General features: G+C 40.4%; 1 protein-coding gene across 9 annotated transcripts in view; it reads right to left on the bottom strand.

The window, feature by feature from the left end:
- Positions 1-12,503, bottom strand: part of PKHD1 (PKHD1, fibrocystin/polyductin) — a 261,116-nt gene that overhangs the window by 67,177 nt on the left and 181,436 nt on the right. For 8 of the 9 annotated variants that reach the window (XM_027663423.1, XM_027663422.1, XM_027663424.1 and 5 more), the window contains 5 exons: positions 10,786-10,940; positions 8,672-8,824; positions 7,287-8,165; positions 5,830-5,992; positions 3,677-3,837 (listed from right to left, as the gene is read on the bottom strand). In XM_027663423.1, coding sequence (XP_027519224.1) covers positions 3,677-3,837; positions 5,830-5,992; positions 7,287-8,165; positions 8,672-8,824; positions 10,786-10,940 — 1,511 coding nt within the window. The remainder of the gene's footprint in view (positions 1-3,676; positions 3,838-5,829; positions 5,993-7,286; positions 8,166-8,671; positions 8,825-10,785; positions 10,941-12,503) is intronic. The other variant, XR_003530915.1, reaches the window with a different exon arrangement.

Below are 12,503 nucleotides of genomic sequence, written 5' to 3'. Positions count from 1 at the left end.
TTAATGAACTCTAGTGGAAGGTGCCCCTGCCCTTGGCAGGGGGGATGGAAGGAGATGAGCTTTAAGGTCCCTTCCAACCCAAACCATTATATTATTCTATGGCTCTATGATGACAGTAGAGACAATGGAAGTGGGGGCAGATGGATTTTCTACCAGCCTCTGGTCCTCAGCTACATTTCCGCCAAGGGAAGACAAAGAACTTCAATGTCTCTTGTCAGATTACAGATGTGAGGAACTATGATAACAGAGTCTTATAAATATTGCAGATAACAAGCAAATGGCTGAACCTTTAACTACACAATGATTGTGGTATCAGCTCTCCTTTGTGGAGTAGGAGTTTTAACCTGGACACAAAATCAGTAGAATGCACAAACTGTTCACTTATCCTTAATTCCTCAGCAAGACACACTCATGTTTGTAGCTAATTCTGCTGTATAGCTTATGATTCTGGTATTTCCTGTACCGTGGAACCATTTAGTGCTCCAGGCTTGGCCCCAAGCTCTTTTGTAAGAGGTTTAGTATAGACACAAGTTTTAGGAGAAAAACATTTTGTCATCCAAAAATGGCAGCTCAAAGAGATTAAAATAATTACAAATTCATGTTAAACTCATTAAATTGTTTTGGATAATTTGAAAAATGGTATTTTGAAAGTTCCTCATAAATGATTTAGGAAGGAGGGTGTTGGAAAACCTTTAATTCTAAACTTTTGCAGCATTGTATTTAAAAGAAAAAAAAAGAGCAAAAAGTACTAATTATGCTTTGTTTGACTCAAACTCACTTTTGTTGTTGGACCTTTTTTCTTTCAGTAGAAATAATAATAGCAACAAAAATCTTGGATCTGTTCCCTCCTGTTTTGTTTTCTTTATGGATTCTGTGGTTCATCCAGAAAACTAAAAATTCAGTTTGACATGACCAACTCTTCTTCTACAGAAAGCCACAATAAAAAAACCTGTTCAACGAGCAAAGAGCTGATGCAGCAGGTAAAAGATCAGGAACACAGGAAAACAAAGTAAAAAAAAAAAAGAGATATACAAATTATATATTACATAAATTCTATATTGATTGCATCTTCAATAAAAGACATCATGTGAATTCAGGAACATTGATATCATTCTGAATGATCCCCTGTGCCCTAGTTATGGCTCTCATGTTTTCCTGATTCTGATGAAATATCTTTCTGGTTTTTGCCTCCCTGAAGTGTATTGAGTGTTTTGGTTTGCTTCCCTGGAGTGATCAGAATACCTAGAAATGGCTGAGGGACACTAACTTCAAGCTGCTGCTCCAAACTTGAAGTTTAAAATGAATATATATATATGTGTGTATCATAGAATCATAGAATGATTTGTTTTGGAAGTGACCTTAAAGATTTTCTAGTTCCAACACCCTTGGCAGGAAGGTCCCTTCCAACTCAAACCATTTTATGATTTTATGATTCTATAAACTCACCATCTTCACTGGCCTTTTAGCATTGCCACACCAAGGGGGAATCTGGCCCCACAGAATCATAGAATCATTAAGTTTGGAAAAGACCTCCAAGATTAACAAACCCAGCCTTTGAATGAACACCATCACGCCCACTAAACCGTACCGCTAAGTGCCACATCTGCTTGAGTTTTTTGGATGGTTCCAGGGATGGTGATTTCACAACTGCCCTAGACAGCCCGTTCCAATGCCTGAACACCCTTTCTGGGAAGAAATTGTTCCTAATATCCAGCCTGAACTTCCACTTGTGAAATTCGAGGCCATTTCCCCTTGACTTACCACTAGTTTCCTGGGAGAAGAGGCTGGCCCCCACCTCATTACAACCCCCTGTCAGAGGTTGTAGAGAGTGAGAAGATTTCTCCTGAGCCTCCCTTTCTCCAGACTGAAGGACCCCAGCTCCCTCACCTGCTCCTCATAGGACTTGTGTTCCAGAACCTTCCCCAGCTCCGTTGCCCTTCTCTGGACACACTCCAGCATCTCAATGTCTTGTAGTGAGGGGCCCAAAACCGAACACAGGACTTGATGGGGGGCATCACCAGTGTTGAGCACAGGAGGATGATGATTTCCCTGGTCCTGCTGGCAGAAGACCAGTGGGAGCAGGAAAGTTGAGCTTTTTCTCCAATTTGTCTAGTGTGAGAGCCTGTTTTTCTCAGTACTTCAACTTTCAAGAAGGAGGAGGAAGGGGTAGAGTAGGGAAGAAGACGATCATGAATTCACCTTCTCATCAAGCTGTGCCTTTCCAAATGTCAGCCTCGAGATGAAAGGAACCTCAGGTCAGACTGAGAAACACAGAGGAATTTAACACACAACTGTGAAAGGAGGGGGGAAAAATCCCCATTTAGGTTTGGGCAGTAAGTAGAAAACAAGACAATTTTGTTATAGCCTCAGAGGCAGGAGGCATTTACCATATGCTGTTGCCTCCATTACGCAAGGAGATAAACCCTGTGGAGTGCAGGTTGCATTGTCAGTGCACTTTAAATGGTGGGGATTCCTCGCACGCCTGTGATTGTGTGCCAGGATGTGCTAAAAATGGTGAGAGTCTGAATAAAACCCAGGTTCTGTATGCAAATGCATGCATTAATATGCAGGTGCTAAGTGATAATAGTGCTAGGGCATTAGTGCTTGTATGTAATTCATAATTAGGGTGGAAAAGGTACAGTAAAAATCAGTGTTTGCATCTAGACAACACATTAATCAACCCTGTAAGCAGCCAGCCAGAGCGGGATCCTTGGAGGAAAAACCTTACACACCAGACATTTTATTTAAAGATTAAAGTTCTTCTCGTGTTTAATCAGTTTTAGAGTGGGAAGGGAAACAGGATTAATTAGAGTCCCTTCCATCAGCCTCCCATACTGTTGGAGTCACAAACGATGCTCCTCTTCAGCAAAATGGCTGCCAGGAGCAGCAGGCACAGGAAACTTTAATTGTAATTAAAGAGTTTATTTGGAATCAGAGAGCAGAGTTTTAATCAGGATGAGAATGGAGCCTTGCTGTGTGAACCTTCAGAAAGTGGTTACTGAGCAGAATGGGCCTTTTTAAACCAGAGACAGGGGTCTTTAAACTTCTGGATTGGGTTTTCAACTTGATTATCTCCTCAGTGGGATATGGATGGAAACCCTGGCTGGGCCAGCTATTGGTATTATTTTGCAGTAACACAGCATTTCCATGGCATATGTCCCTTCGTGCTCTCAGAGGACTTTGCAAGGGGCAGATAGAATCATCAAATCATGGAATGGTTTGGGTTGGAAGGGACCTTAAAGACCATCTCATTCCAAACCCCCTGTCATGTGCAGGGACACCTTCCACTAAACCAGATTCCAACCTAGTCTTGAACACTTCCAGGGATGGGGCAACCACAGCTTTTTGGGCAAGCTGTGCCAAGGCCTCACCACCCTCACAGGGAAGAAATTCTGTCTAACATCTAATCTAGCAAATTTAACCCTAAAGGGGCTGAGGATTCCCAGTGACGTGATTCTGCAAGAAGGCACTGGTGGACACAGAGCTGCACGCTGAGTCATCCCAGACTTCCACCGTGTAATTCACCACACCCATCCTGGAGAGGGACCACACAAGCTGGGACCACCACCATCTCAGCCTCAGCTGTAGATCTCAGTGAAAGCCTGGGGTAAGTGACATCTCACAGGTCAGACGTCTGCCTGACTTTGCAAACACTCCAGTCAGCACAGGCACTTACCAGCTTGTGAGTAGAACTGTGTCCATTCAAATTCTGACTTCGGGAACACTGAAACAGGTGGTTCTAGGTCCAGGACACTTCCATCCAAATCCTTGAAAAGGGCCTTCCTTGAGCCTTTGCATTTCTTTTCAGGGAACACGGTGTCTTCAGAGGTTTGTACACTGATAGGCAAGAAAGGTAATGTTATTTTCAATGTCTTGAAACAGCCAGAAAAGCCTATAAATTTCTATGCAGGTCCTTAAAGACTGGTTTCCACACAGGGATATACCTACAACAGGAGAGATTTGGTGAGGGTAACTCACCTCACTTGACACATATATAGGACAGCTGAAATGAATCATGTCCTAAATAAGGGTCTATATTGACTCAAGAAGGAGATTAGTGTCTTCTTTACATTACATGCCTAATTTTTGGATCACTAAAGTGTAGTGAGCTGAATCACATATTGAGAATCTAAAGTGCCTTTAACTGCATTTTGTCTAAAGGTTTAACACAGCTTAAAGGAACTAGTTAACTGGACATCTCACTCCCATGACAGAATTCAATAAGATACAATGCCTGGTAAATTAGCAAAGTCCATGGAAACATTTTCAGGTTGCTGCAGGGATTCACATTAAAACTTGAAGAAAATTTAGAATTTCTTGGTCTTGGGTTGGGAAAACCCAGTTACTGATAACTTGAATGCAGCAAAGAGATATAGGCAGAGATTTTCAGTAACGGCAGAGGAACAAAAAAGGCCAACTCCCATGGTCAGCTCAGCTCAAAAGAGGTGGAGAACAAACACAGCTCCTCTGATCCTGACAGCTGTTCAGTTCTTGACCATCTCTCAGAAGCTCCAGAATTTCTGCTGGTTAGGCATACCAGTGAGACAAGACAAATATGTAATGGATTTGCTGTATTCCCTGATGTTTCTATTTCCTCTCCTGCTCCAAGGCAGTGCTCACCTTCTCTTTGACAGTACATATCCATCAAGGTATCCCTTCAGGATGCTGAAGCAGAACAATTGCAGCCACAGCCTGGAACAAGCTCAGCAATTGCAAAGGTGGGATAAATAAATACATGCAAATATTACATGAGGAACACTGAGAGGTGTAATCACCCTCAGAGGTTCAGCAGACTACTAAGGAGGCATTCAGTAATCCACATGCATTCATCACATTGGAAAAACCAGCAGCTCTCACACTGGATTCAGCAACTCACTAATAGCATAATATTGTGGGATGGATACAAGAGTGGAACATAATGGGAGCTGACAAGCTGGACAGGGCTCAGAAATCTACACGCAAACTAATGCCCAGAGCAAAAAGCAAAAATATAGAATAAAGTAAAAAATTCTGGCAGAAGGCTGGAGGGGCTCTAAACATAGCAGTGTGGGACACCTCCAATTATTTTTGACTGGCAAGTGGAGTCCACACTGGAAATTTTTTGCTACTTCAAGGCTTTCCTGACATAGCCTCTGTATTGTGTTGGGTGATTGTAATAAATAAATAGGCATGTGGTTTCCACTGGATGGGGTATGTTTAAACCACTGCAACCAGTAATGACTTAAGATTACAGAGGAAGCTCTCCCCTCTCTCCTCCAGACTCCTCCACACACAGACAATATTCTCCCTGGGCAAGAGAGTTCTGGCAATCATTTGACATCTCACAGCCTGCCTAGTGCTGATCAACATTTCTGATGTGATCTGCAGGCACAAATCAAGCTCTGCTTCCCTGACCAAAAGGACATTCCCTGTCTCAGGGTTTTTTTGCTGGGGGTCCTGACATTTTCTGCAGCCTGAGGCCGAGAAGTCAGAGATGCTCAGGAGGGAGGTTTAAGAAATGGGATATGTGAGGCTTGTTTTGCTATACAAATGTCAGGAAAAGGGGAAATCCAAGAGGATTGGTCTGGAGATGCACCTTGATGGAATATGAAGCTTACATTTTAAAAGATTGCCTTAAACTAAATTTGGGTTGTTTTTTGGGGTTGTTTTTTCCATTTCTCTTTTTTCTGGATATGAGTTTTTCTGTGCATGTTTGATGTCTGAGCTCATTCATTTTTCTCAGAAAGGAGTAGTACAAGAGTAGAGATGAGCGGAGGGTAGTTCCAAAATTGTATGTGTTTTTTTATGCTCAAACTATTGAAAAATGTAGTTTAAAATGAAGCCTATTACCTTGTTGGATGAAAGTAGAACTTGTGCTTCTCATTGACATATAACATCCTTGATGTCTGAGCCGTGATGAGTGGCATGATGCCTAAATGATCAGCATTGGACATGATGCAAACATCCCTGTCTTCACTGTAGCAGCTCTTTGTAAAACCAGTAAAGGTGACTTCTGCCAGGGATTAAGAGAAGATCAAGCAAGAAAAACTGGTTGAAAGAGTGCCAGAACTAGAGATAAGAAAGGGGTTTTTTCTATGATGTTATCTATGTTAAATTGCTCCCATATATATCTATACAAGTTATTTTTAAATCAAGCTAATAGAATTGTTCATAGATCTTCATGTGTCTTTAGAATGTTCCATAGTCAAGTTATATCTTAAGTTGACACAAACCAAAACATGCCCATAGGAAATGAAATCGAAGAAAATAGTAACTGACAAAGAAAAAAATAATCAAGAACGATTATTACATTTTCATTTGAATCACTAAGAACCAGTTTAATGACAACCTGCCTTGCATGGGTTTTCCACTTGCCAGAGTTTAATACAAGATGAGCTGGGTCTGATGAAACCTGCTTGGCTCTGCCACTGAACTCTCGTGCAACTACAAAATCCATATTTGGCCATCAGCTTTCTGTGGGACTGAGGACGTTTGTCTCTATCTCTCTTATTCTTCAGTAAAAAGAGGATAATGAATTTCCTTGCAAAAATAAGTAGCAGTGAGGAATAAAGATATGAAAAACAGTGATGTATTTAGATCCCACCACTTCAACCAGCTAACTAGCTTCTGTTACATGTAAATATTACTCTGGGGACTGAAAAATTCACTTGAAATGAAGATACTGGATGCATAACTGACTTTCAACCCTCTTGTGCAATCCCTTATATCAATAAAGGTCACAACTGTTTCTGTGCAGCTGTAGTTATTATGTTCTACGAAAATTCTATACAAAGTGTGATATTCACTTCCTAGACTTGATGTCTTTATTTAGATAGAGGTAACTGTAGATCAGAGATGAATCAATTGGAAAAGCAGTGCAGAAGGCAGGTATGTTTGAGGTAAAATATATACATCAGCACAGGACATAATTATCATAGAATCATAGAATCACAGAATGGTTTGGGTTGGAAGAGATCTTAAAGCTCATTTCGATTCAACCCCCTGCCATGTACAGGGACACCTTCCACTATCCCAGATTGCTCCAAACCCCATCCAACCTGGTCTTGAACACCTCCAGGGATGGGACAGCCACAGCTTCTCTGGGCAACAATTATACTGCAGTAGATTCAGAAAGTGAAAAATACCCAATGATATTTTCTGTTAAACTGTATCAAATTGTAAAAATCTGTTGTCAATTCCACTAAGGTTCCAATTTCTCTACCATGCCCATTTGTAGGAGTGTAAGGCTGCAATTTCAACCGGAAAAATGGCCAGAATAGTCTGGCCAGTGGACATGTAACACCAACCTTTCAGCTTCATGAGTCCCAGAACCTTTGGACAATGCCCAGTTTTGTGCCAAGGGTTCTCTGGCCTTCGGCTGGGAACAGTGGTAAATGTAGGCCATAAAATCCCAACACGGCCTCTCAGCGGGGAGCGTGGGGGTCGATCCTTGGCTGTTGGATCAGCTGAGTGAGGCTGGATCCTGTCTCTGAGGCAGTCAAAAGTTGAGCTTGTGGCAACAAACACTGACTTTCTAAGTTCTATGAATCTTCTCCCCGTGTGGCATTGCCTGGCAGAGAGACAGTGCACCACTGGCATGAGACCCACAGTGTTGTCCACCAGCACCATGTTTTCCATGATGACGCTGCTTCCAAGGTGAAACATGACACCATAGTCATAATTCTTATAGGATAGAAAACCTGTGATTCTAGTGCAGGTCTGAAATCCACCTTCCTGGTACAGATGAACACCATGGAGATTTGAATGTGCCACATTTTCACTACAATATTCTCCATCTAGTGAACACTCTTGGCCCCTGATATGGAAGCCAATTCTTTCAGAACCTGCCACAGCATTGCCACAGAGGGAGGCACCAATGGCAAGGTTCACCTTGATTCCAGCAACCCAGTGCAATAAACCCGCTGGCTGCCTGCTCAGAATAACAAGGTTCCTGATGAGAGAGTGATTTTTCCCTTCCAAATCAATGCCAGGTCCGACTGTATTGAACACCATGTTATCCTGCAACAAGATCCCATTGCTCATGATTGCTTTAATGCCAGTTCCACAGCTGCCATTAATGCTGGATGACACCACCGACGACTCTTGGGATGTATTCCTGAATTCAATGGCAGAAAGCTGAGGAGGCCCAAAGTTCAAAAATTCAATATTTAAAAGTTGAAGGACACCTGCAGTGAGATTAAACATAGTGAAATAAAAGCTTAAAAGACTACCTAAGAACTGGTAAGAAGGGGAAGCATTTTAACAGCACTCAGACTTACAATAACAGATACTTTGTCAGTGTGTTGTATTATTTGGTAATTGTTCATAAATACATACAAAGTCATAGTAAACCCCAACAAAACACAGAGCAACCCCTCCTAAAATATCTTCCATATTTATGAGTTATTAGTAGTACTAGTTTATATTTAGCATTAGTTAGTTGTAATGTATGTAATATATACTGTATGTATATATTATATTATGTATGTAATATATAATAATATAGAGAGTATTGTATATAATAATATATTTTATATATTATGATATCTAGTATATCATATTATTTAGTATTAGTTTCATACTTTGTGACAGTCACTGTTTGCTTAGAATTCCAGAGCACATGTTGTTGCACTGCACTTTCTTGGGCAGAATTGGACAGTCTGGTTGCTAAGGACAAGTGAATCTCCACTACCTTCAAACTCTGTCCCACTGGAGCCTGTGAAATGTCCCACCATCATCCTCCCAGCACAAGGCACATCCGACTTGATCTGTATATTCCGTGTTAGGAGTCCAACCTCCGCAGCCAAAGGGATGCGTCTCCCGTCTTCCATGTCATGAGAACGCCCTGGGGATTGTCAGGAGAGAAAATGTGATAAGTGTCTATCATACCTATAAACCAGAGCTTTGAGGGACATAAAGCCTGACAGCTCATGCACAGCTCCTCTGCAGAATCTGCACTGACATTCAGGTGTGTTTTTCCTCCAGCACAATCTACGTGCAGCAACACAAACCCAGAAAGGCCACCTGCCCATCAAATATTCACCGTGAGCTTATATTTTACCCAGATATATCATTTTTAGAAAAAGAAGGTGCTAAACCTTTTCCCTGTGGTGTGCAGGTGCCAAACCAATGAACAGACTCACACTTCATTTTTTCAAATCTCTGTGTGCTGGAGTTACACTTTAGCCCACTGCAGAGCTGATCTCTGTGAATTCTCCTTACGATCAGAATAATACCAATGCTAAAAAACTACTTGCTCGTGTGTGTTTTCTAAAAGTCTTTCAAAGACTTTTTTCAGTGCCTTTCCAAATGAGAATTTTGCACAAGTTTATGCAGCTGTCTCACTTGCATTAATCTCAGGTGACTCTAGACATCTGAAAATATGATTTAGTTATCCAACCTGATTTTATGCACAATGGAGAGCAATAGGCAATTCTCAAGTGGAATTTTTTGTGTATTCTATACACCTGCTTTAGGAGTAGATGATATACAAGTGAGAAGGATGTATTTTATGTGTTTTTCTGCTTAATTATCAAGGGAGTTGAGAGTGACTAACTCATGTGTGAATATTTATTGAGGGTATCTCCATTTGCCCTGGTGAATCCCAGTATTTCCCTTGCTCATCATTCTCCCCTCAGTCCTTTTCTTTTAGCTATATCTAACAATTGCTCAATGTGTATGCAATAATTTCACCTCATGATACATTTATTATATCTCCATTAGCTAGGAAAATAGATTAAGAACAATTCTCTGGCCACAGGACTGACTGGCAGATTTTGTCCTTCATGAAAAAAAAAGGAAAGGTCATGTATAAACTAATGGAAATAGAGTCTAGAATTGCTATCCTTTGAACTGCATTTTTTGTTTGAAAAATGCAATTGTCATAAGAAAGTGTGCCATGAAGGCTACTATTGACTAACACTGTGGATAATTGCAGAAAAGGGCTCAGTTCCAAGTGAAGCTTTGATTGCTGGCACAGCCATTTAAACACCAGACATTTTAAACATGATATTTCTGGACCTTTTTATCCATTATCCTAATTTCTGATCCTACAAAGTTGAATAAAATCAATTTGAAAAAATACTGCTATGCACAGGAAAAATTCTTGTCTTGGAGCTCTGGAATTTGACCTGTAAACAGGAAAAATTCTAGGTTTGGAGCTCTAGAATTTGACCTCTTAATAAAATGCTTTTCCTTTTGTTAAATAGATGGTAATAAATTTACTTTATTAGCTGAAATAAAAGTAAATATATTATCAACACTGCATCCCTTTTTCCAAGTAAATATAGACCCCATGCAGTCTACATGAGAAATAGAGCTATGTACAGATTTTATGTTTATTTACATATTAGATTAAGAGTATGTTGGTTTCATGCCATGGAATTGATAAATTTTTGCACTTGAAACCCCATGAATCTAATTATTTTGAAATTTGAAAAATGGGTTTATTTTAAAAAGATTTTTCAGTTTTTGACCTACCATTATGCAAAAGGCCTAAACCCCTTAATTTCTTTTTCCTTTACAATATCATTTACTTTCTCTCTCTGTTAAGCAACTCAACTTGAAGCACCAGAAAGGTTTCCCAGATGATTCAGCACTCAATGAATTCCATTCACAGAAATTCATGTTAGAATCAGCTATTCTGTGCAATCTTGAACATCACGTTTTCAGTAAGAAACAGTAAGAAAAAATCACATGGAGAAAGAAATGAAGAAACCTCAAGCAAGTAGAATTGCCCTCAGTGAGATATGAAATGGAAAGTCAATGTTTCAGAAGAAAATTCAAATGGAAATTAAAATTCCTTACCAATGTGCCTGTACAGAAGGTGTTCATGAATTCTTATACTATGACCATGGACTTCTTTAAGTGTAACTAATTCAGCTTGGTGGGCTTCATAGGAGGAGGAGGTGATCACAATATCTCCACCATGATCCCAATCTACTTCATCCTCCACAAAAATCCTGTAACACCAAGATAAAAATTTAATGTCATTATGAGAGTTATGCTCACAGATGTCCTAAAAAATGAACAAGTTTTGCCCAGGCAGATCTCAGAAAATAAAAATCCACAGGCTATGCTGGAGGAAAAAGCCCCTTCAGGGCTTTTTGCAAAAACAGATGTCTGAGATACGTGGGAGGAAATTAATCCTGAAACATCTATTTCACACCATTGATAACAACATGTACAGTTCCAGCACAGAATTTTAGGGCTCCAGTTGCCTCTCAAAGACACATCAGACCATTTTTGGTGCCATCAATAGTCTACAGAGCCGAAAGTCAGCTTTGGATTTAGACAACAACCATGTGTAGGGTTGTGTGGCTGTGTGCACTTGGCATTGAAGCTTCCACTGGAGTTGGTTGGTGCAGTCAGCAGTGGGTGGAAGGAAATCAGCTCTCTGAATTGGGCACATTGAGCAGGATTTGATTCCCTGAGGAGGTACTCTTGCTGTCTGAGACGTTCCAGGATATCTAAGACTTCAGCTGGTAGATGTGATAGGACTTGTTCATGGAGCATTCCTGGAGACACTGGTGCAAGCCATGAAGGGGACTTGAAGGCATCTCATATGAGCCCAAAGACATCTCACATAGGTCCAAAATCTCTGTTTAGGTACCTGAATTCTGCCCTTGGTAGCTGAATATTTTCCAGGCCCCGGCACCTAAAACTTTGCTGTCTCTATTGGGAGCTGAAGTGCCTTTTTAAACATTGCACAGACACCTTTGTTTATCTGTTTTAACCTTGAACTGAAGATCTCCCTTTATACTCTAAGTTATATTTATAATTCAGGGGATTTTTAACCTCACATAAAGAAAATAAAAGCATTTAGTGAAAACAAAATGAATAAAGATCAGTGTTTATCTATGTTTGATAAACACTTTGTCCTATTACAGGGTGACTGCTGGCCAGAGGATGACCTAAACTCCTTGGGTAATTATTAGGAAAATTCTGACTGAATTCAGAGGATTCAGTGAACTCAGAGAATGCCCCACATACAGTCAAGAGTGACAGAAATGCAGAGAGAAAGAAAAGTCCTGAGGATATTGCCAAGTTTTTCCAGAATCTCTTTCCACAACTTCTTTCAAAGATGAGTAGGCTCCAGGTGAGTAATTCCAGTTTTCAGTGCCTGTGAGCATTCAGAGAAATCCACCAAAATTTAGGTTTCTTTTGTTGTTTAGAGGAAGCACGGGATATCTTCTGAAATAGCAGGAAAGTGCTGAGGTGACAGAGAACTGTGTATTGTTCAAGGACAAATGCACCGGCAAAGAGGAAGCAAAACCACACAAAGTAAAAATAATTGTGGTATGTATTTGGGATTTTTGACAGTTCACATGCAACCCATACTAGAAGCTGAATCTTAAATCCAGTCCCAGGCACACACTCCAATAATAATTTATATCTTGTGGAACCAAGTGTAACTCTTCTGACTCTTGCATTTCAAAGAAGTTTAATAAGCAGCAAGCAAAAGAAAATATGGTTTGTAAGAGACGTATGGTTCTTGTAAGAAAAAAGAAATCTAAGATTTAAAT

This window comes from Corapipo altera, unplaced genomic scaffold (assembly GCF_003945725.1).
Source record: "Corapipo altera isolate COAL_440 unplaced genomic scaffold, ASM394572v1 116, whole genome shotgun sequence".
In the NCBI taxonomy this organism is placed as follows: domain Eukaryota; kingdom Metazoa; phylum Chordata; class Aves; order Passeriformes; family Pipridae; genus Corapipo; species Corapipo altera.
This window is presented reverse-complemented; position numbering and strand designations above follow the sequence as displayed.